The 24,684-nt window shown below is 33.9% G+C and overlaps 4 protein-coding genes and 1 long non-coding RNA gene across 10 annotated transcripts; 4 read left to right on the plus strand and 1 right to left on the minus strand.

Annotated features, from left to right (window-relative positions):
- The first annotated feature begins 1,048 nt into the window (after positions 1-1,048).
- Positions 1,049-8,342, plus strand: LOC108200301 (uncharacterized). The gene is made up of 9 exons (XM_017368411.2): positions 1,049-1,272; positions 2,401-2,481; positions 2,938-3,058; positions 3,156-3,250; positions 4,266-4,337; positions 6,225-6,476; positions 6,785-6,893; positions 7,022-7,208; positions 7,922-8,342. The coding sequence occupies exons 1-9, from the start codon at positions 1,249-1,251 to the stop codon at positions 8,013-8,015; spliced, it is 1,035 nt and encodes a 344-aa protein (XP_017223900.1). The 5' UTR covers positions 1,049-1,248; the 3' UTR covers positions 8,016-8,342.
- Positions 8,343-10,666: 2,324 nt separating this feature from the next.
- On the plus strand, positions 10,667-12,288 carry LOC108201028 (transcription factor bHLH139). Its single transcript, XM_017369314.2, has 4 exons — positions 10,667-11,173; positions 11,431-11,682; positions 11,766-11,897; positions 12,000-12,288. The coding sequence occupies exons 1-4, from the start codon at positions 10,715-10,717 to the stop codon at positions 12,090-12,092; spliced, it is 936 nt and encodes a 311-aa protein (XP_017224803.1). The 5' UTR covers positions 10,667-10,714; the 3' UTR covers positions 12,093-12,288.
- A 358-nt stretch (positions 12,289-12,646) lies between these two features.
- LOC108200191 (uncharacterized) lies at positions 12,647-14,300 on the minus strand. Its single transcript, XR_001802630.2, has 2 exons — positions 14,146-14,300; positions 12,647-13,299 (listed from the first exon to the last, which is right to left on the minus strand). It is a non-coding gene; the product is annotated as an uncharacterized LOC108200191 (long non-coding RNA).
- A 28-nt stretch (positions 14,301-14,328) lies between these two features.
- Positions 14,329-19,591, plus strand: LOC108200190 (uncharacterized). Of its 2 annotated transcripts, none has more exons than XM_017368245.2 (7): positions 14,329-14,474; positions 14,644-14,699; positions 14,957-15,525; positions 15,988-16,099; positions 16,244-16,326; positions 16,409-16,579; positions 19,142-19,591. In XM_017368245.2, exons 3-7 carry the CDS (start codon positions 14,959-14,961, stop codon positions 19,574-19,576), a joined length of 1,368 nt encoding a protein of 455 aa, XP_017223734.1. In that variant the 5' UTR covers positions 14,329-14,474; positions 14,644-14,699; positions 14,957-14,958; the 3' UTR covers positions 19,577-19,591. The 2 variants fall into 2 exon arrangements, with proteins under 2 accessions (XP_017223734.1, XP_017223733.1); XM_017368244.2 differs by having other exon boundaries at positions 14,371-14,474; positions 14,639-14,699.
- A 2,212-nt stretch (positions 19,592-21,803) lies between these two features.
- LOC108200286 (uncharacterized) lies at positions 21,804-24,343 on the plus strand. 5 transcript variants are annotated; one of them, XM_017368391.2, is made up of 6 exons: positions 21,807-21,994; positions 22,198-22,320; positions 22,479-22,561; positions 22,631-22,798; positions 23,567-23,678; positions 23,922-24,343. In XM_017368391.2, the coding sequence occupies exons 3-6, from the start codon at positions 22,490-22,492 to the stop codon at positions 23,975-23,977; spliced, it is 408 nt and encodes a 135-aa protein (XP_017223880.1). In that variant the 5' UTR covers positions 21,807-21,994; positions 22,198-22,320; positions 22,479-22,489; the 3' UTR covers positions 23,978-24,343. The 5 variants fall into 5 exon arrangements, 3 of the variants coding, with proteins under 3 accessions (XP_017223880.1, XP_063940879.1, XP_017223879.1); XM_017368390.2 differs by having other exon boundaries at positions 21,813-21,994; positions 23,567-24,343; XR_001802647.2 differs by lacking the exon at positions 22,631-22,798 and having other exon boundaries at positions 21,804-21,994; positions 23,567-24,343.
- The last annotated feature ends 341 nt before the right edge of the window (positions 24,344-24,684 follow it).

A 24,684-nucleotide genomic window follows, 5' to 3' on the forward strand; every position in this document is an offset into this window, starting at 1 on the left:
TTTTAATAAATATTTCTTATTAACTTATTATATATATATATATAAAATTTTGGTAAGTAATATCAAAATTTGGTATTGTAATGTGATGCAGAGAACTATTTTTTGAAGGGTATGCAAATAATTTAAAACATATGGTAACATCAACTCCCTATAACAAATTTTTCTTACAAAGCATGTTATATCAATTTCTGCAGCATAGTGTTTGAACGAAGCATTCATTGAACACTGAATTTTCTGCAAGCTTCATTCAAATCATGCAATAATTCAATCAGCCAGCCTGTGGATACTGCTCAAAGATTTACTTTATTGTTGAGTTATAGATTTTCTGCAAATCATTAAGTGGACACATCAATTATCTACTGTTCAAGCACAGTGGTTATTTTTGAATTGTGTCCTTAAAAGCTAATCTATGTGTTCTTAATTTCAACCCCTTAATCGAAGTATTACTATCCCATAATATCCTCTTAATGATTAACTTCAAATTTGTTGGTGTCTGGTTTATATAAATATAATTCCCTTTTCCTCTCTTCAGTTTTAGGTTTATTCAATATTTCTCGTAATTCATTCCCAACATCCCATTAGGTATTTCGTTTCTCCTTCATGATTCTTTTTCTATTTTCCATTTATAATTTATCGCAGAATTTTTTAAAATTAAGTGTAATGTGTATAGTATTTTTAAAAATAAAAATATTCATCTAGTTTTCATATACTTAAAAATAATTTTGATATTATTTATAAGTTAAATAGTTAAAATATTAATGATATTTCTAAATAATAAATTGTAGTATTAAATTATGAAAATATAAATAAACTTTATTATTATAAACATGAATATATTTGATTTTTTTTTGATATTATTCAATATTTGATTTTTTTCAAAAATAATAATATAATATTTTATTCTTTTTTAGGTCAAAACCAAACTGATAATATTTTGTTTTTCTTTTCTATTCATTTTCCTTTTTGAATTCTATTCGGTTTATTAATTTATTTGAGTCGGTTGGAATGGCCCTTATATTTAATTATTATTATTATTATTTCGCTATTCACGGGTTTGGGTTTTTGTCGGGGTAAACAACTCCCATCCTTGCTCATCAATTAGTCTTAAAAAAAACACCGAGAAGATTAAAAACCATCAATTCCCAATTAAATACAAACCCTAAAATCACACACAATTCAAATTCAATTCGCATCTATTCATATATCTAATCTACTCTCTCCCATTCAAATCTCACTCTATTCGATTCAATGGTGGTCTGCAAATGCCGGAAGGTAATTTCGATTATTTAATCACTTCAATTGTTTTCATTCTCATTGATCTAATAAAAATTTAATTAATTCACAGTTTGATGTTTATTTCATCGCTTTAGATCAGATCGCTAATTGACTCTGTTTTATATTAATAATTGAGAAAAAAACAACAAGAAAAGATTTATAGATTTGTGTTAATTGTTATATGGATATCTGGAGGTTCGAATTGAGGAGTTTTTTTCAATACTTTGATTCGATTATCTATGCGGAACTGTTTCATGAAATGTAGCTGGATCTAGGTAGAGCTGGCTCGAGTTTAGGCTAGTGCAAATAATGATCGGGAATGAGTTTGAATGTCAGAATAGATCAGGCCAGGCTATATGTGAATGGTGCGGTGTTGAGATCGTATATATGTGATTGGAGGTTTAAATTCAGTTCCTGTTCAGTATCGTAATTTGATTATTGATGTGGAATTGTTTTACATTTTTACTTAATGTAGTTGGATTTAGCTGAGCTGCCTTGAGTTTAGGTAACTGGAAGTAATGATTGAGAATGAGTTTGAATGCCGTAATAGATCTGGCTATATGTAAACAGTGCAGTGTTGAGATCGTATATATGTATTTGGAGGTTCGAATTGAGGACCTGTTTAATATCGTAATTTGATTATCGATGCGTAACCATTTTACTAAATGTAGCTGATTTTACCTAAAGTGCTGGCTTGAGTTTAGGCAATTGGAAATAATGATCAAGATTAAGTTTGAATGTTGTAATAGATCAGGCTATATGTGAACAGTACGGAGTTGAGATCGTATATATGTATTAGGAGGTTCAAACTGAGGACCTGTTTAGTATTGTTATATGATTATCGATGTGGAATTGTTTTAAGAAATGTTTTTGGATTTAGCTAGAGCTGGCTCGAGTTTAGATTACTAGAAATAATGATCGAGAATGAGTTTGAATGTCATAATATATCAGGATATATGTGAACGGTACAGACTACAGAGTTGAGATTTATGAGTAGTGGTTGTTGGACGGCGGTTTGGTGGAGTTGCAAAAATGCTAGTGTAAATTCGAGATGAGTGTGGATCTTATATATTTTAATAGCTATGTTACCCTAGGGGGAAATAACATAATGTTGTTTGTTTTCAGGCGACCAAGTTGTACTGTTTTGTGCACAAGGTTCCTGTTTGTGGAGCATGTATATGTTTTCCGGAGCACCAAATATGTGTGGTATGGTCACTTTATTATTAGTCTTATTCTGTTGTTGTTGGCTTTAATTATATCATATATTAACTGGGATGCTAGTATAATGCATTGTACTAGTTTTCGAAAGGATATTATTTTGTTGTCTTTCTTGTATAAAGAGGATGACCAACAATTTAGCTCTCTATTTTACTGGGGGAAATTGTTTCTATGTGCAAGAATGTATCAGTCTTCTCTCCGTGTATCCGTTTCCTTTTCATTTTATTTTACCGTAAATGACAAATCAAAGAATAGTTACAGATAAGTGAAAAACAAGAAGCCCTTCTGGTTTTTCTTACCAAATATTGAGAAAAGTTGATTTTGATCTGCTATGAACTTCTTGGGATTTGTAATTGTTCGACACTTTCTAGTAGTAAAATATTTTCCTTCTCTTTTCACCTTTAGCTACATCGTATTACTTACATATAGAAATTCTATTTGTAGATTTCTACTTATTCAGAATGGGTAATAGATGGTGAGTATGATTGGCCTCCTAAGTGCTGCAAGTGTCAAGCTGTGCTCGAAGAAGGCACTGACGGTCAAACTACACGACTGGGCTGCTTACGTATGTAATTCAAGGGCCTATTGCTCAAACGGTCATTTACGTAATGTGTATATATAACATAGTACACGCTAATTATTTGTCTTATTGATCATTGTAGATGTAATACATACAAGCTGTTTGACCTCACATGTTAAAGAATTTCCTCCTCACACTGCTCCAGCTGGATATGTATGTCCAGCCTGTTCAACTTCGGTGAGTCCCCTTCTACAAGTTGTATTATTAGCATAGAGTTTAAAAATACTACTATTATTGAGTAGATAACCATCTGGGTGAACATATACTGGTTGTAATAAAATTTGGCAAAAGGAAGTTCTGGTTTTGCTTTTATTGGGCCAGTTGTTTGATTTTTGACTTCAGATTAATATACAGAGACCATTCAACAAAAGTAAATAGTGGATTATACATACTTGTATCAATTTTTCGAATGTAAAATTGCTGATCTTTGGCAAATGTGGTGGTTTCTTTGTGTGTGATACTGAAGGTTTTTATTCCAATTCATTGCTACATGCTTGGCAACATTTAGCAAAAAGATAATATAGTTTTTGCAAGAAGTTGTCAGGAGCCTGGTATTTTTGTTTATCTATGAACACAAATATATCATTGCGTTGTAATATATAATTGATGAAAAGAATTGTGTGCTTGCTTAAAACCAGAACAGAACTTGAAGATGTAGAAGAACTAGAGAAGATAAATTATGAACATTAATCTATCATTGCTGTGCAATATATAATTGATGAGAAGAATTGTATTATTTAAAACCAGAACTTGAAGATGTAGAATAATTAGAATAGATAAATTTAACCAGAAAATGACTGGTTATTATTTTCCCCAGCAAGAGAAATTTTGCCTATTAAGTAGTGCTGTTTGTATAGGAAAGTTGTCTACATTAGGTGTAAGTGCAGATCAGCAGATTTTTGTTTCAGTTTGTTTGGAAGCTTGTCCAATATAGACATATAGTTATGGTTCCCTAGTTAATTGTCTGTAGCTTATGAAATTCTAAAACAGTGGGGAATGTTGGACAAAGAAGTGGATTGTTGCAATAGAATACAGAAAAGATACCATAAGATCGGTTTGACATCTTTGGGTTGTGATAAATGGAAAAATTGGGAAGAGTTTTGTACTTCTGTTGTGTAGCGTGCTGAAAAATTTCACTTTATAATAGATAAAATTTCTTGCCCGAGTCATTGGTTCTTTTCTTGTTTTGCAGATATGGCCTCCTAAAATGGTTAAAGATTCAGGGTCCCGCCTTCATTCCAGGCTGAAGGAAGCAATTTCGCAGGTATTGAAATTTAAACGATGATTTAGAAGTTTATTGTTTAAGCTGCATTGCTATGCGTTTTTTTTTTTTTTTTGTGTTTTGTTTTGTTGTTAAGGACTGCTATCACTATTTAGTTCTTTGAAGAAAAACATGATTAACTTATTATGTCTGCCAGTGTCCAAATTACCTTACTTTTTGAGTTATATTTTTCCATTTCATGCTGAGTGTCTCTCGGTTGTCAAATACTTGCTGAGATGAATTAGGTCTTATTTTCTCTATTATTTTTTATTAGTGTCATCATCCTGTCTCATTTTTTATTGTAATTCTGGTTAATGCATGTTTACTTTTGCTTCAGATAATTGGTTATTTGAATCTTTGACCCCATGTACCCATAAATGAAGTATACGTTGCCTGGGACTTATATTCTTTTGGTTATGGTTGAGTTTATCTCCTGGTATGTGGTTTACATATTGCTTAAATTTGCAACATATGTATGTTAGTGTAATAATCATTTCAATTTAAGTAATTGGCAGTCACCACTCACAAGGATATATAGTTAATAAGAACCTGATACCAATTTGTTTCTATCAATTCTCTTGGCTAACAAACTGTACTATAGCGTCTGTTTTAAACTTAGGATGACCAGTATAGTTGGTGGTTATACCTCCTAGTATGTAGACAAACTTTATGGAGAGATGTGAGCGTTTGGAATGGGTTGTTTAATACACACACACACACACACAGAGGTATTCTCTTCCTCTACGTTGTTCTTACTCATTACTGGCTTAAAGAAGAGCGGAGGGGCTGAATTTCAGAAAATCAGTACCAATAATTTTGTAAGCTTTTTGGAGTAATGATCAAACTTACGCTTTAGATATTTTTTGTATTATAATTTCTCTTTGTTATATACTATTTTACATGGTAAGAAGAATCTGGGTATAGTAAGAATCTAGTTTCTAATTTTACAATTTATATATTGTTTCGTCCTATGTTTCTAAACAATTAATTTAGAGTATAATCCAATATGTTTACCTGCAGTATACCTTATTTTTTCTCTAGAAAACTAGACATATAAAGTTTGCACTCTTTTTTCACATTTCCTTTTCATCTTTCACCTTTTATTTTGTCTGTAATTTTTCATTCCGTTCCTCCCACCCCAATGGAGAATTAATTTCTCTCCTATTACGTAAACTAAAGAAGCGCTGCAGGGATTTTAGTTTAAGCTGGGTGAATTGTGACAACAAGAGGTTTAATGCCTTAAATGCTCCTAATTAGAGATGCACAAAAAATCAGCCCGTCCAATCCGATCCAGAAAAAATCCAATCCAGAAAAAGCCTGGTCCGGGCCTGCAAGCCATTTTGAATGCGATAAGCATTTAATAATACTAGTTTTGTGTATTAATAAGTACTAAACGCGATAAGCAGCCAACTTTATAATAAATATTAGTGTTGTAATCTTTTATATGATGGGGCAGATTGTTTAATGTAATGAATTGTGTTTCATCAGAATGTGCAAGTAGAAATTCAGTGATGGCAAGTATATATCATACAGGGCATTGGTTTGAAAATGATATGCACACATATGTAAATGTATTGTGTCTCCACATCTCAACTCATCTAACTTTATTTCCAAAACTAGCAATGTAACAAACTGATTGGCAACATTGAAGTTCTTGTTCAAATGAAACCTTTTGCTTGACTTTGCTGTTGGGTTCATAGGTTAGCTCACAGCATGTTCTTAATCTAATATGCAATTTTTTCATTGTTTTGTTATATAGTGAAAATGTGGAATTCTGTGGAGGTGTTCACTTTACATAATTGTTGCAAGAACAAGGACATATATGTATCATATATCTTAGAAATTTTCCCGTGACACTATTACATGCTAATTCTTTTCCATGTCTTGTAGACTGGCATTGAGAAGAACCTGTTTGGAAGCCATCCAATTTCGCCGGCAGTAACAGATTATAGGGGCCCACCCCTTGCATTTGCTTCTGACCCTTTGATTCATGTATCTAGTAATGGAGGCATGTCCACGTCGGGAGTAAAAGATGCTGAAAGTTATTCAGGTGCAACTGGATCCGGTCTTATGAAACCTTCAACTATTGATATCGAGGAGATAGAGGATAGTGCAGCCAACCAGGCCAATTTTGCAAGAAGTGTAAGTCCCAAGAGTACACTTTTGCTATTTAATGAAAATAAAGTATGACAGTGAATGTCTAAAGCATACTAAATACTTTTAATTGTTAAACTTTTAGAAGGAACAGAGAAGTTATAATCATTTAGTTTGAAACTGTGGGAGAAAAATAAATTTGGGGATAAAATTTTAATGCAAGGGGTGCTATTTCTGGACGAGGTGGAATGACCAAAAATCTGTCTAATGTGAATAAATAGTGAGTTATTATGCATTTAAGATTGGTTTTATTGTGGATGTTATGCAACTTCTCTTTGTAATGTATTACAAAACAGCCTGGTGCTACCACAAGGAAGAGTGCAGTACAAGCAGATAAAATATATTCTGACATTTCATACTATGCCGACGATGAAGATGCAAATCAGAAAAAGTATACTCGAAGGGGTGAGAGTTTATTCCATTTTTAATTTGATTGCTGTTGTGTTTATTGTTTCCTTCTGTCTTCTTCCCGTTACAGCTTATCCTGTAAGTAACGTCGCTTATCCTGTAAGTAACGTCGCTTTCATCTGTAGGTACATTCCGCAATAAGTTTTTAAGACTATTGCTGCCCTTTTGGTCAAGTGCATTACCAACTCTGCCTGTAACTGCACCACCAAAGAAAGATACTTCACATGCAAGCGAAGGTCAGGAGGGTCGTACACGGCAGCATAGAAAATCAAGGATGGATCCAAGGAAAATTCTTCTGTTCATCGCAATTATGTAATGTCTTCTAATCTACCTCTAGCTTTATATGCGTGTGTTATATCAGGGGTAAAAAGTCATTTTGTTTTAGAGACTGGAAGTAAAGAATTTAATCTTCAACTGCAGAAGCATAATATATTGGCCCACTGATTTACCTTGTAGAGATGCTTTGCGGTGACACTTGATTCTGTATATCTGGATAATATTCACTAGACGAAGCCTATATATGCTTAAATGTTCCGCAGGGAAATCTTATCTGGTGTGTTTTTTTCTAGCTTCTAGGAAGCTGATTTGTGCTTTCATGCAAACCTGTTTACAATAGAAGATTGAAACACATGATTTGTTGATTTTGTTTTGAATCTTCACCCAGACACTTGATATCTGTCTTCCCTGTTCTATACAGAATAAATGTGTTAATTTAAAATATAGAAGAAACCAGTGCTGTTAAATGAAGAAGGATAAGAGATGTGTTAATTTAAAATATAGAAGAAACCAGTGCAGTTAAATGAAGAAGGATAAGAGAAGAAAGCAGCAGTGCTAATGTTTGATTACCACCATCATAGTTCAGGCTCAGTATTTGAACCCTTTCCATAAATAATGGCAAGAGGACAGTAAATTCACATTGACTACTAAGAAGCAATAATTAAATATGAATTTAAGAAAGTACATACACCCTAATTTTTCCTTAAATTGTATGTTTTCATAATGTACCGGACTATGACTGCATGCAGGGCGTGTATGGCAACAATGGGTATTCTTTATTACAGACTTGCTCAACGTGGTTTCAGTGAGGAGTTGACTGAAGTCGAGCAGCATCAACCATGATCTCTGAATCTATCTTGAAGGATCCATAGTTTATGGCTCAACCTTGACAAGCTTTCATGTTAGTGATTCATGGTTCAGCTCCTCTGCTCCATAACCCTCTTCGTGGGACCTTGTATGTGTTATGAATCAGAACTTATATGCTGATGATAGTGGAAAGTTTTCTTGCAACGCTTCCTTGTTCATGTTTTTTCCTTTTTCTTTTGTTCTAAATTAAGAAAATTTTAAATATCCACAGATTTTATTTTCTCTTTGTATGTAATTATTCATTCCAGCAATAAACTTGCTCTCTTTACTTGGCATACGGTGCCAATATACCGTTTTCTCGCAGTCTTATATGTATTAAGCTCATATGTAGCGACCAAAAAGTTTGTCAAACTGGTGAGGATATATCTGCAGATGTATTTGTCGCAGCAAAAGTAAGATCTGATATGAACACAAAATTTTCATATCCTCCTATTGATTATTGTATTCTATGTTCTGATACGCTATTCGATATCGACAAACTTGGCATGATCTGTACACAATTATGAGTTAACTGAAGTTAATATGATTATTATGTGTAGCGATCTTATATATTCTATTCTGTGCATGTTGAGAATATTGTAAGCAATTCACACTGATTTAATTGGATTATATTCATTATTATAAACTGCAAAGGCATAATCATGCATAGAAGCTCTTTGGTGGCTTTTCATCAAGTTAATGTTTTAAAATGTGAAGGAAGATGTGCTATATAATCATAGTATCATACAAGCATATAATTTTTGCTGAATCTCACAATCTTGACCTTTTTGCTAATTGTATTTGTATATGCGATAATACAGAAACAGTTGGGAACTTGGGAGTGGCTTTCCTCGAACGTGCGATCATGTATTAGTGTGCCGGGTTGCTATTAATTCAAACATGCAGGAATATGGTATATCTGCAAATCTCGTGTGTAATTATAATTATTAATTGGCCGGACTCCGGCGAGGATATTCAAGTTGACAACTGATGATGTTCAAAAGTGTTAAACATTTTAGAACTCATGCACGAATAAAGCACCTCAACACTATATATAAAATTTTTCTGTGTATCAGTCATGAGTTCGAGTCTCGCTCATTTTGTCTATGATCATGAATTTGCCGAATGTCAATTGAAAAATATTATTGAGGCCTTCCGGGAAACTAGAAACAAAAGTTAGAGGCCAATAATACACGTGTCAACGAGTAAGTTGGGTTCTATACTTGAGTGCTTCAGCACGATCAATTTGGTATAATTTTAATGGGTTAAATATTAAGTAGGTGACCGACTGCGATCAAAAAACTCAAGTAGATCACTCGTTTGTAAATTTGATTCAAACTCAATCAATTAATTTAACTTGATCATTCCGTTAAAGTTAAAAATTGAAATTACTTAAAGATCGAAAAATGATACTAAAATAGAAGGGTAGAGCTCATTTTGGGTTTCAATATGATTACTAAAAAATGCTATTTGGTTCATGAAACATAGAAACATCTGGCTTTGATTCTTCGAAATTTCAAAAATAAGGAAAATAAAACCAAATTTTGTATCTAAATCTAAAATATAAAATTTCTTCAAATTTATTCGGGTCAAAACAGATCGGATATTTATACTTTCTCAGCGGTCCTAGATATATCTTAAGTTCGAGGACAAAAATTCAAATTGTTTATACCACGCATCTTTTATGATGCACAACTAGTTAAATAAGATGCACTAAGATTTTATTCTCTGCATGTTGAGAAATATTGAAGCAAATTGCATGAGTCACCAGGCCAATTTACATTATTTAAAACTGGAAAGGCCATAATAATTTTGTATTTTGTTATAATTTGTAGATATCTAAAGTTTTTTTTTTTTTTGAAAAGCTGTAGATATCTAAAGTTAGCATGTTACCCGATAAGGAATATGGACACTTATATTAAAATACCACATGATGAGCCACGAGATCACACAAATCATTTGCTAATATTGGTTGGTACAATCTACTTTCTTAACCAATGTTTATACAACCTGTTTTTAGATTATGATAAATGATTGGAATCTCGGATTCTCGGTATACTTATATTTCTGAAAATAACATATAAATCAATTTTCTGAATGCTAAGTAATATTAGACACATTTTTATTAGATATTTTTAAAAGATATAAATATATAAACTTTTTAAAAATAAAGATGTCAAGGAACCTAGCGAAGAATCAGAGGATCCACAATAATGTAGAATAAAGAGATTGTTAAGTGAGTGTCAATTCAATTCTCACGTCTGGAAAGAAAATTTGTTTTGATTATAAGATTATTTTTTTGATTATAAGATTATTAGTATGAGGTCTTTGAAGAGTAGTACGCGCCTGATGATTGATTTCAAATGACTCAAACAGTTCTCATCATTAGCTCTCCGCCTCTCCAAGTCTCAAGGAAACGTGGCATTATTTATATTCAAGATTCCTTCAACTTAATGCCTCACAAGCTGTACTTTTGTCCCATTAACATTGCAGATTCATATACTTCATTTAACAAAACGAAACCCCTTTTTAAATCAATCATTGTTCATAAAATATGACAAAAAGAATATAATTTGTCAACCAGAATGCAGAATCACAGATTATAAATACTTGGATTTTGGTTTTTCTTCTCAGTCCAACAAGCTTAGCATTCTAAGACCAGAAAAGAAAAAATACAAATACTCTGCACAACTAAAATGGAGTCTTTTGGATCAATACTAGAGGGAGACTGGAGTTCTTTAGATGCCATGTACTCAGCTGAAGAATCCGAATTCACCGCGCAGTTACTTAATTACTGTTCCATTCCAAATGACTTGCATTTCGACCCGAGCTTCAGAATTTTCTCTGACAATGCTGATATTGATCATTTTGCACTTGGTAATACTTGTTTTTATCCTACTTTGAAGCATGACAGCTGCTATGCAGGCGATTTTAGGCACATTTTGGCGGCAAGTGATGATTTTGTGTTCTGCAATGAGGACATTGAAGGCGAAAATCTGTCATCGGTTCAGATTTTGTCTAGTGGTGATGTATATGAAAATGTACTTATGCAGCTTGAACTTGAAGGTCATGTGGCAGACCGTGTTTCTGACGAGGAAGTTGTATTGAGCAATTCAGTGCAAAAATCAAAGAAACGATCTGCAAACTCCGGAGATGTAAGTATAAATAGTCAAAAGTTTAATTTAGAGAAAACTGCAAAAGTACTCATGTTTTCAAACTTATTTTCAAAAATACGGTCAAAGTTGCAACTGAGGTTGCACACAGTTGATTTTCAGGTAACCGACGTTGTTTTGCATTACGAGGTTGCACCGTATTTTTAAAAATAAATTCTGCTGCTTGTGTATTTTTGAAAAAAGCCATTTAATTTATCATTTCTCTTGGTTATTTCTTAATAGACTTTTCAACAATGCAGGTTCAGATAAACAAGAGGAGAGTGAAGGCAAAGAAGAATCAGAAGATTGAAAGGAAAGACTGCATGAATAACAAGGAGAAAAATGCTGCAATGCAAAAGCGAAGTTTAAGCAATGACTCCATGGTTTCTCATGAACTAAATGGAACTGCATCAAATTCTCCAGACTCGAAAGAAGTTACACCTGTCAATTCAAATGGTGAAGTGAGAGCTGCTAGGGGATCAGCAACTGATCCACAGAGCCTCTACGCAAAGGTAAGTACTCAGATATCCGTTTTTTTTCATGTATAACTAAGTGCAATCTTATTTATGGACTGAGATATTAACACATTTTGCAGAAACGAAGAGAACGAATAAATGAGAAATTCAGGACATTGCAGAACCTTGTTCCCAATGGAACTAAAGTTGATATTAGTACAATGCTTGAAGATGCTGTTGAGTATGTGAAGTTCCTGCAACTCCAAATTAAAGTGAGTACAGAGAAAAAAAAAAAAGACTATATACTATCCAGTTTTCGTCGAACACTACAAATTCCTCCAGTACTAATCATCTGTCATATATCTGTGTTTCAGCTCTTGAGCTCCGATAAGTGGATGTATGCACCCATCGCGTACAATGGAATTGATCTCGGACTTGATTCAAACCTCTCCCGGCCACTACATTGAGAATCACAGAATTTTCTGCGAATGATTACTTATAGCAGTACTAGAAACCTAGCCTCGTTGCAAAGTACCAGGATATAGTCGCGACATCTTAATCAAAAGTGATCAAGAACAGAGTCAATGTGCGTGATTTTTTTTTTCTTGTTGCTTGAGTGTTGTGACCGAAAGTTATTCTTTAGTAAAACTCTTTTCCCGCTAATTTCTGCTAGTTTTACATAACATCGATTATATCTCTACTCTGCTCTATTAAAGTACAACTCAAGGCAATTTATGTGCAATTTTATTGGCTTTAAAATGCAATTTAATTTGAACTCAAGAAGCTGATGGTTTAATCCTAATTCTCTGATGCAAATCGGCATAGATCTTTTCATGAAGTGGATGGCGGATATTGAAATGCGTCCAAAAAATGCAAGTATGGTCATACGAAAAAACAAGCTTCTGAGCAAACTTTTAGCTGAGGGTTTATCGGAGAATGGCATGGCAGTCCAAATTGTTTTTGAGAGTCTTGGTGAACAAAATCTTCCGCAGCAACAAAAAACCACAAAGAAACTCTGAAATTATGAGATGCGAAACTATTTTTTCTATTTGGTAGTGCGAACCTGTACGGGTTCTTACAATCAAACTAAATTTACTACAGACACTTCTTCTTCCTTATATACATAAGTATATAAAACAAACATAACTACAGTCTAGGGTAGTAGCTAGGAATGTTATAACATTAAACATTCTGAACATTGTATCTGAAATATCGTTCCATGGACTTCATTCATTGACACTTCTACTGCAAGTTTAATTTCAAGAGGCTCAGGCATCTGCGTCCATAATACCACCAAGGGACATCATTTACCGTCTTTGAATCTTCAACCAAGTCTCGAGCTTGTCCAACCAAAACACGCCACATGAAATGTTAAAGCCGACACTCTACTGCGAGTTTAATTTCAAGGGGCTCGGGCTTCTGCATCCATAACACCACCAAGGGACATCATTTACCGTCTTTGAATCTTCAACCAACTCTCGAGCTTGTCCAACCAAAACACCACCACATGAAATGTTTAAAAGCAACATACAAAGAACGCCATAAAATATGTCTTCTGGATTGTACTTAATAAGGAGATAAAAGCAACATATGTTAATACAAACTACAAAACAACCCAGAAACACCAGCAAAAACCAGCGACCAGCGATCCACGTCCTATTCCACAACACAGGCCTGCAAAATACATGATATGAGCTTATTTATACAGAAACAATATATAATTTCTTAAATTTATAATTATCTAATAGTAAAACAATGATAACATCTTTCGGTTTAACAATGATAGCAGCCAAGTAAATATTGAACAAACTGATCAGCATGAGGAAGAAAAAGATGCCCAAATGTAAGCCTATTATTCTTCCATGAAGTTTCGGATTATTGAGTGTGTCTGTGTGTAATTAATTCATCAAAGTCGATTAAAATCACATTATTGCAAAAGATAAATACAACATACTACTAGATTTACTTGTTACATACCATACCCATGGGCGGATCAGGGTGCTCTGGGGCCGGACTTCTACGTTTTCTTTCAATTTAGATTATAATTTCAAAAAAATTATATTTGAGACACCTTCTGATATTTCAGCTCACCTTGCTAAGAAATTTTTCACATGTCCTTACACGAAAATTAGTACTAATCATACAAATTTTTTCATACAATTGAAACCCCCTCCGGAGTATTAGTACTAATCATACAAATATTTTTATACAATTGAAACCCCCTCCGGAGAATTTCTGTATCCACCAGAACTACCACCCGACCCGATTATGGCTTTGAAGACTCAGAAACGAGATAATTAGTGCAACCCAATTACTTGTTCATTGGTTCAAATAGCAAATAATTTAAAGCGGTGGTAATTTTCTTTGAGGCGTTTCATCAAATAGTTTATAAGCAATCCAAAATCAAATTGAAGGCAAAGCCATATTCATAGACAGATATAAAAAACGAAAGTTAAGATATAACAAAATCAAAGTAGCTATAAATTCATTGAAGAAAGAACAAGAGAATAGACAGTGCACCTCCGGTCATGTATTTGGTGAACAGGAGACTCCGGCGATGATTTAGCGATGGGAGAAAATTCGTTCTCTTTCATCGGCGATGAGGTTTCTCACTTTCGGCGCATCTCGGAAACAGTCAAATAGGTTAAGTAAATATATTATATATGAATCGAGATGAGATTAGAATGGGCCAGTTTGTTCGGGCCCAAATAAAACCCAGAGATTGGTGAAGCCCATTACTCGGTTACTTGCTGCAGCTTCTTACTACTGTAAAACCCTAGCCTATATCCCCTCAGCTGTTATGTTTCCATTTCTACAGCACACTTTCCGTTTGTTATACAAGACTTAAGGTATGCATCTGTGTATAATACTAATGATAATGAGCATGAATTTTGTTGCTGTATAGTTAAGTTGAGTTATTAATTTAACTATTCTGTTTCGAATTTATTGTTGATTTGCCTAGGAATTTATTTTATGCTGCTGAGTTACTTGGCTGACTGTGTTTGTTGCATAGTGCAGGACAAAGTGAGAGTTGCAGTTGTGGTTTTTAAGGGTTGCATTTAAGTTTATACAAGGTCAGAGTCGTAGAAATAAACGAGGAGTGCTAGGTGCACATAATTGTGTACAAAAAGTTTGTACACGATGACATGACAATTGACGTGACGGGTTTTAATTGGGGTTGTTGATGTAAATACAAGTTCATTTCAATTAAAACCCGTCACATGTCATTGTGTACAAAATTATGTACACCAAGCATTTTCCTAAATAAATATATGTGAAATTATAATTTGGATAGCTTGTTAAACGAATACTTGTCGATAAACTTTTGCAGGCATGAAATCGAGTGAGTACAGCGTGCCTGACGGTTCCAAATCATCTGTGTATAAGTTCTGGGGTGATGAGGGACGTGATATCGGGAAAGTGAAATGTCAAAACCCCTACACATGGACCCCCGGTGGGTTTTCCATTGATAATGATTCACTTAACTGCAGACTTATGATCCTTGCAGTGTGCACTTTTGTTTCTTTGATTGTTGGCGTAGCAACTAGAGGATGGCCATCAGTGGTGCAGTATGGTCTTGAAATTGTTTTAAGTTTCTTGTTAGTGGTCTTTGGCACAGCCATTAAAAGACATGTACAATTCAGACATTTTGAAAAGGAACTCTTAATTCATGATCCAAAAACAGTCAAATTTCTTGACGTAAAAGAAATCTGGCCATCAACTACAAATGTTTCGCAAGCTCTCAAAGTCACACGTCTTGAGTTGCTTGCAGGCTTAGCTTTTGTTTCTTTGATTCGTTCCTTAGCAACCGGAGAATGGCTGTCAGGGGACCTGGATGGTCATGGTCTTGAAATTGTTTTAGCTATCTTGTTAGTGGTCATGATAGAAAAGTTCTGGATGGTATGTTTCCACAGACTTATTACTTATAAACTCGATTGCTACTTTTAACTCTGGTTCTGTTTTTAATGAGTGTGTGGTAATAATATGCATCTTAGTTAACTATGTGTGCTGTCATGAACTCATTTTGCTTACATATGTCCCACTATTCATTCAAGTGGGACCGTTAAAAAATAAAACTGTAATCAGAGGATATGGAATTGTTACACATATCATTGAGTTTAATTTTTTTTTTCTTATTGCAAATCCTTGGTATTTATACATTGAATAATAGCTATTTAATTAGGACTCCCTAAACATTGCCAATTAGAGAATATATAAGAATTGTTATAGCTGAATTGATATCATTGATGATAATCTTTTCTTTCTCATTGCAAAACTTTTGTATAGATACATTGAAAAATAGCTATATACAACCTCTGGTTGCTTTCCGAGTATATTCATTCCTTCTTTCCTATGTTGCAGGGCTCTTTTCTGTCTACTCTCGTAGCTATTAATAAGCTACTTATTGCTTGTTACCCCATCTCTTTTTGTGCCATTGTTACCAATGCACAACTTTCCAATTCTGCTTTAGAAGGTAAATCTTCTGTTCTCATGAATCTCTGCAGAAATACTGAAAATTTTAACATTCAAAGATTACTGATACTGTTTTTTGCTATAGATACAGAACTCAATACTCTCTTTTCTGAAACCATTTTTTTAAATTGTGCGACTCAAACAGGGGACTACACTTTACAGAACTTCAGTCGTAACGATGACGAACACCACCCTCTTATGTTGAGCGTTAAGAAGAATTGGGTTCAGGTAGATTTCCTACTGCTATGAACTTCATTTAATCATTCTTTACCTTTAACTTTAGTTCTAATTTTAGCTTTTGTTTGCCCAGGGCACATCAATACTTGACTGGACTGATATAATCATGTTCATTGGTATAATGTTGTTGGCTGTGACTCTATACTACCACAACTGGGTGCTCTCTGCCTTTTGCATTCTTTGGACACATATCATAGATTTGATGCAGGCGCTAAAAATAAAGATGAAGCAAGGATTGGTTAAAGTATGTTTCTAATTAAGTTGAACTTAATCTGCATCTGTGATTATGTTTTTTGTTGTGATTGCCATGGTTTTGTGACATAAAGCGTGATGGTGCATCATGTGCATCATGACCAGTTGTGTTTGTTGTCATTAACTGATTTTTCTAGCACTTAAGAAAGGAGTGTGCAATCAAGTTCTAATCAGACAATTTGCTGAATAGATACGATTGATATTTTTGTTGTGCTATAGTCCTTTCTTTCTTTGTGCAAGTGTTTGTAAATTTACTTGGAATCGTAGCTGTAATTTCACTAACTGATACCTGCACGGTCCTCCCTTCCCCCTATTTGTTCTCCCTTCACCCTTCTTTGAGTTATGACCATTCTATCATTATTTTCTACTGGGACTATTTTGCCCTTGGCTCTGCGTCTTGATGAGGGTATATTACGTCAGGATAATTGCAGCCTGTTGGATCTGTGTAGGGTTGTCAATGGATCGGAAATCCGATCGGATAGCTAATTGACCAGATATGGTCCTATGGATCATCTAAAAAAAAAATTCGATCCGGTAATAATCCAATCTGATAACTACCGGATATAGATTTAGGTTGATGCGATCTGATTATACTATAAACATAAATATATTATTTTTAATATATGATATGTTATAAATATGCAATTAGTATTTTGGACTCTCACCTTTATGCAATACAACATTATGTTTACCAATATATCTCTGAGTTTTTATTCTATAATATACAATATCAAATAAGTTTAAAAATGTTAAGTTTTAATTGGTTATTTATATAATTTTCATTTTCACTAATAGATTGTATAAATTATTGACATTTGTATTGTGAAGTTATTTATTAGTGTGTTTGCATAAAATATTAATTGGTTAGAGATGTTCGGAGACAAAAATACAGTTCCTCTCAAATCACGGTACTTGCAGTTCCAGTTATTATGGTTAGTGCTTCTCATATTATATGTGGTGGATTAATAACAATAATACAATTGTGGGTATGTAAGTCATGAGCTCAATATACGAAGAATGGATTTCATAATATCTGACTGGTTAGTTTGCTTTCTTGAAAACTAGTTTGTGTTCAGTAAATTGAATGTTGTCTTTCTGTCTATGATGAATATGTTAGCATATAACATCACTATTTCTATACAATACTGTGTAACATTGAACTTCTGCCGGAAATATCTAGTACAAGGTAAAATATTTATAGAAGTTGTGTATGCATGTTCTTACTACTGTAATTTAAAATTGTTTATTTGGTTTAGCTATACTGTTCTGTCAACATGGCAATCTGAAGTTTGTAATATAAAAAGTTATTGTTTGAGCTTGCAAGATAATTGATAATACGTGGATAGCTTGACTTGTTTTCTTGGAAATTAGATGTGTTTCATGAATCAAAAATATATGTTTCTATCTATGATGAGTATGTTGCATACTTGCATATAATATCAATTCCTGTACCTATTTGTTTAACAACAAGCATTTGGTGAATATGTTTAGCGCAAGTGATAACTTAGAGAAATTGTGTATGCATCTTGTTACTTTTGTATTTTGAAGAAGTTTGTTTGGTTTGATTATACTATTCTGTCAGTGTCAAAGAAACTTTGTAATATTAAAACTTATTGTTTGAGCCTGAAAGATAATTAGTACAAAAAAGAAAAAAAAAAGATTAGAACTTCAATCCTAGTATGTTGTCCTCATGAATGAGTAGCAAGAAAAGATGAAAGCCTCGCGTGCCTTGTCCTTTGCCCCACAACTGCCTTCGCTTCCTTATGTAGAAGTTTGCTCATCATTTTCCTCCCTTATATTGACAGCACATGAGTTCCCTAAAACGCTCTTGGTTAGCTTTCACGTGTACAATCCACTTATTCCACATTTGGTTTGCTTTGTCCTCATGTAATTGTTTTTAAAACCAGTCCTGTCCATAAAAATCAATTACTGTTTTTCAGTAGAAGTTAATGTTTATGATATATTTACAACAAACCCTTGGCAAAATTAAGAAAAAGTTTGTAAAGCTTATGCCAGAAATAGTTTGTATTTGATCTGGCCTATATATGTATGTCATGGCAACTAGACCCCAAACAAGCTTTACGAGACCTAGTTGTAGCACAGCTGCATAAGCAGCAGAACCAGATCCCTCCATTAAGTGAACCACGACAAGCCAACCCAAACGACCAACCACCAAGGAGTAAAGCAGTGAGTAAGTGAGTAAACCCTCCCTCCAGTCATGCACCAATATTTATTGTTGAACAGGAACCAATTCCCTAAATCTCTTGTTAGAAAGAGTGTTTGGATAATGGCTACCAAACTTTAGAAGGTTGAGATATTGACTTGAGTCCAGTGAACTTAAATACATCAATGTACTAACTGTTTTTTCTCAATTCACGATTTTCACAGCAATTTTATTTAGTTTTGTATGCACATATTTTGGTGACATTATTAAACATCATTTACAAGTAGTTTAACCTTTCCTCGAAAATATGATAAAAGATTGTTGTCTGGATCTGTGTATACAATATGTCATGATATGATTTTAATATGATTGTTTATTTATCATTTTCAGCTTAAGGAAAACAACGTTCAGTATCTGCGACGTGGATATAAGCTATCTAACTTAGTTATAGCATCCCCGTTTTTAGGTGGTGGACACAAATGGCAAGTTTGCATGGTAGTGGGCATTGCATTATTTTCCGTCATCTTTTATTGTGCCGAGGTATCTGTGGAACTGAAGAAATCTCAAGTATCTATATCAAATTTCTTTTTGGAGTTGAGGAACAATAAGAAAGTGTTGTTTTTCACTGCAAGGCATGTTTTGGAAATTTTTGTTCCTTTGTTATTTTCTCTACTAGCATATGTTCGTTTGATGGAGTTTGATAGAAAAAATCATTACACCGAAACTGATTGGCCAAGTTTTGCACTTGTTATACAAGTAGCCATTTTCGTGGTAGGATGGTTGCATGTGATCATGGATGATTGTAGTCCTGACTATTTTAGATAGGGGTGTGCACGGGTCGGTTCGGCTCGGTTTTTAGCTAAAACCGTTACCGAACCGTACATGTCGGTTCGGTTCGGTTTCTACCTTAAAACCGTTACCGAACCGTTTCAAACGGTTTTTTCGGTTCGGTTAACCGTCGGTTTGGTTACGGTTTTTTTCGGTTTCTTATAATAAAAAATATTATACAAATTTCATAATCAACTCAAAAAAATTTTTAATAAAAAATAAGGTATAATCACTAATTAAATATTATTCATTAGTACGTATTTTACCAAAATAAATAAGAAAGAAAATATTTAAAATATAAATACTTATTAATATAATCGAAATGAAGTAGATGAGCACTATTACGGTATGTAAAGATGATCCAGAAATGTAAAGTATGAATCAGCCCAGTGTTTTTTTTTTTTTAAAGGAAACGAACTTGCATTACTTAGAAATTATCAGAATTCAGTACAAGACTTAGTTACACAGTATCTCTTTATGAAAATTATGTTAATTACTAACTACTCTACTACTCTCTCTACTTAAATATAACAAACTACTGTAACTTGCTGACTTGTAACTATAGTTGAGGTGGATAGTTCCTTGCTTAGCAGATAATATACCAATGTAATAATTTATTTTATATAAAATATATAATATATAATAAATTATATAATATTATATAAGCGGTTCGGTTTTTCGGTTCGGTTTTAGGTGTAAAACCGTAACCGTCGGTTCGGTTAACCGTCGGTTCGGTTGAGCTACGGTTTTTTTCGGTTTTTTTCGGTTTCGGTTTTTTTCGGTGTGGTTTTTCGGTTTTTCGGATCGGTTTCGGTTTTTCGGTTTTTTTTGCTCACCCCTAATTTTAGACACAATGACCAGAACCAGTTAATTCCAATGCAACCAGTAGACACCATTCCGCACAAAGGGAATGAAATAATTTTGAAAGACAGTCTACCTGAAGAATTTTCTGAAGAGGGTGGAGATGTTAATGACTTGACAGTGGCGCAGGGCTCTGCCGCAAATGGTGCCAGCGTATCACAGATGGTACTTGAGGTTGCTGAGGAACTTTGTTAAGTGGCTGCAGATGTACATTTATAGGTTTAAGTAAGCGGCGTAGGTCAAAATATATGTAAATGTTGGCTTTGTTAGTAGGCCGAGTCCATTATACTATGTACACAGGTGTAAAAATGTAGAAGTTTCTTGGCGCAGGGCAACATATACATTTTTGTTAGTAGGCCGAGTCCAGAACACTTGTGTAATATGTTGTCTCATCAATAGAGAAACTTGTTACCCTAACAATTATCGTGTGTTCCCTGGTTTGGTGGATGGCTCCAGCCTGCAACTACCATAACCATCTAACATCTATTGCTTTATTGGAACTTTCTGCAAGTTGCAACTATTGCTTCCACCCCCTTCACTTGGGAGGGATAGATGGTTAAACATTGGTAGAAGTTGTGTGGATAGTTTATGCCAACCTGCAGGAACTTAGAACTGGATCAAGTCTCAAGGGTACTAGAAGTCTAGAACTATATGAATTTTCCTGTTTCTTTACCTGGTTTTCATTGTAAACACCGGATCCCTTAAATTTACAAATTTTAACTCAAAACCGTTGCTAAGCGCAGAATTTTATATGTTTAGGAGATTTTGATTGGTGTGGTGGTTGTATATGCAGTGGATCAGCCATTATTAAGATATGAGAGTCAATAAAAATGAGTCAAACTTAAAAAATTCCGCGCTTAGCATGTGCTTATGGACACACACTAATAAGTTTCAAACTTTACTATTTAAGCTCCAGTTCAATTTTTTCATTTATCCAAATGACATTATTATCACTAATACGATTGAAACATGTGGAAAAGGCACGAGTAAATATGGTATAAATTTTGAAATTGGAGTTTAAATAGTAAAATGTGTAGCTTATTTACCAATTTTCTAAAAAATCAGAAATATACCTTAAAAAAGGTTATATACATTTTTTTAATATAATGTATTAGATAGGTAAATGATATTATATAATTTTTCATTCGAATGTAACCGAAAATAAAATAAACTATTAATTTGAATCCGAGTGAAAAATGAAAAATATATCTCTCCCCCGAGGTGGTAAGAAAAGGGGTCTCTAAATTGTGAATCCGTGTGATAAGCGTGTGTGATAAACGGTTCAGATCTTCATCCCAGAACTTTCAACAATGTTTCATACACCACGCGTTCATTTCACTCGCTCGTTTTTTTAAGTCTATTGAAAGTTCGAAGACTTTTTATACCTGGTCTTCGCGTTCTCAAATTATTTCTATTTCTATTTCTATTTCTATTCTCAACGTTTTTTAGTTTCGTTATCGCACGGACCACCAGTGCATAAATGCTGTGACACGAGCATGGGAACCGAAGCATATTTCAGCGGTGCCAGCAAAGTGTTGACGAGGTTTTGTTAAGGTATGAGGCTCACAACTATGAATCTTAACTTTAATTCTTATTTTAACTGTTTTTTGGTCTGGTCGAGTTATTGTTGAACCTCGATTAAGTAATGTAACTGCGTAGTATTTTCACTCTCGATAAAGTAATATTTTCTTCGGATACCGGTATTTATATGAATCTGAGTTTTGATTATTGATCCAACTATTTTTTTAATCTTGCAGAACTACTGTTCTCTTGTTATATACTCATATTGGCTAAAATTTTAGCATTCTCATAGAAGAAATTTTTTTTGCTGATTTTTCTGGTACATTCCTCTGCACAACCTTCAGCGGCGACTAAAGACGGTAACCAACTTGTATTCTTATCATTTCTGTTATTCTCAATCTGTACAGAACTACGCAATTTTTTTGATTACTTGAAGATTAGTATAACTGTTCTGCTGTAAATAAAGAGCCTGATTCTTTTTTTTCTCTATGAATATTGAAAATTTTGCTTCGTGTAGTTCCAACGGAGATGTACAACTTAACTTGTTACTACCCTCACAAACGCCTTCCTCATAGGTGGAGGATTGAGAGCTGGATGAAAGTACGCTTCTTACACTGACATTTTATTATTAACTTTTAGCTTTGAGTCTAATAGCGGTTATTTGGCCAGGGCACAACGAGTGTTGACTTGCCAAATATGGTGCTGTTTACTAGTTTAATGTTTACGGTGTTGTGCTTCTACAACAAGTGTGGATCTCTCTTTACCGGTTTCTTGATTAAGGAGTTCAACAACTCGACTGAGAAGATCAAAAACCTGGTTGAAAAGATAGGGATTAAGGTGTGTTTTAATTTTGCTATGAGTATCTGTGACTTCACATTTTACTGTACCTGCCTTGGTTTGCAAATTTGGCGATCAATAATGAATTGTGATTGTGTTTGGTTGCTTCTCATTCTAGACTTCGCTAATGGTGCTTACCAAAGAACATGTACGAATATATATAATCGCTATGGAAACCTTTTCTGCTTGATTCTCATCAATTCCAACTGTTATGATTATAAACTTCTGCAGTTGTGTCTTTCATTATGCTAGATGAGGGGTTAATAGGCTAAAACATAATCGAACTGACCTAAAACTTGCTTGGGTTACTCAATTAAAATTAATAAGTTAGTTTTTAATATAAAAATTACAATTGAAATCAACTTTGTACTTATGAATCATGTAAAAGATAATTTAGTCTTTCCTATGTGATGTAGGTGGATCGATTAAACTGCTTATGATACACTGTGGGTTATGGGGAGTCATTAGCTTAAAGTAGAAAGAATAGAGTCGAGTAGTCGACATAGTATGACCTTAACCTCTTGTAGGAAAGATTGGTGGTACAATTGCCACGCCAAAACCCACAATCTGCAACTTGAGATATTGGTCTTCAGTTTAGAAAGTTCATATCCATTAATGTAGCCAAGTGATCACTTGCAATACAATTTTATCATAGTACATAACAATTTAATGTACTTCAATATGCAAAAAAATAAAAATATTTCATCGAGATTGGTTCTCTGTATAAAAATACAATATGTTTTGATATTATTGTTTACTTTTTTTCAGCTCAAGGAGAACAGGATCGAATATTTGGGAGCTGTATTTCAGATATTAAACATAGCTTTTTCATCCTCTCTTTTAAGGGATGCACAGAAATGGAAATCGAACTTCATAGCAGGCATGGCGATATTTGCTTTTCTCTGTTACTGTGTTGAGGTCTCTGTGGAACTGAGGAGACTTGAAGTTACCAGAACATATATTCGTCCCGAGAGGATGAACAATATAATAGTCTGGTTTTTCACTAAAAAGCATGTTTTGCAGTGCCTTGTTCCTCTATTAACATGTGTTTATAAAAGCCATCACATGGAAGATACTCGGGAAAGTGTTTCATTTATAATTCAAATGTCCATTCATGTTGTAGGTCAGCTGGCATTCATGTATGCCCGTGATCGATACTATTTCTATGCAGCCAATTGACAACATTTCGCACGAAGGGGATGAAATATTTGAGAAAGACAAACATGTCGTTGCCGAGAAGTTGCAGATGCAAATGTAGTGAAGGGTCACAGAGCCACGAGACATGGTGAAGAAATCTGCTCTGGCATTGACAGTAATGCCTGAGTTAGCCTGTTGGCAATTTACTAGTGTTACATAAGATTCAAGTTGTTTGGGGACAATGCCATCAATTGAAATTGTTGAGATCTTTTACAATTGATTTTTCTGTTTTGTCTTGAAAAATTAGTCTTACATGTCTTACAAATTGGGATGAGCGAGATTCGAATCGAGGACTTGAGAAGACAACAGTTTTTATGTGTTTAATTACATTAGAATGTTAATTCTATATACTGCTTGGAACTCGTTATTTTGAATTCTATCAATGCGTTATATGTGATTGCATCTTAAATTTCACATCTCGAAAGTCAATCAAAATATCCATTAGCAAAATTGTCTGTTAAGTTAAACTAGTGCAGGTTAATTACCTTGTATTAAAATTTTCTACTGCTTGCTGCTCAAACAGATGTCAATGAAATACATGCAACCCTGTCATAAAGATCTGAACAAGCAGGAGAGCAATAGAATCATGTTCAAAGAATACAAATACAAAACAATTTTATTACCAGAAGCAATGAATAACTTACAAGTTACAAGGGGCTGGAAAGAGCTTGACTGACAACTAACTAATG

The sequence above is a fragment of the Daucus carota genome, chromosome 9, assembly GCF_001625215.2.
Source record: "Daucus carota subsp. sativus chromosome 9, DH1 v3.0, whole genome shotgun sequence".
NCBI classification, from domain to species: domain Eukaryota; kingdom Viridiplantae; phylum Streptophyta; class Magnoliopsida; order Apiales; family Apiaceae; genus Daucus; species Daucus carota.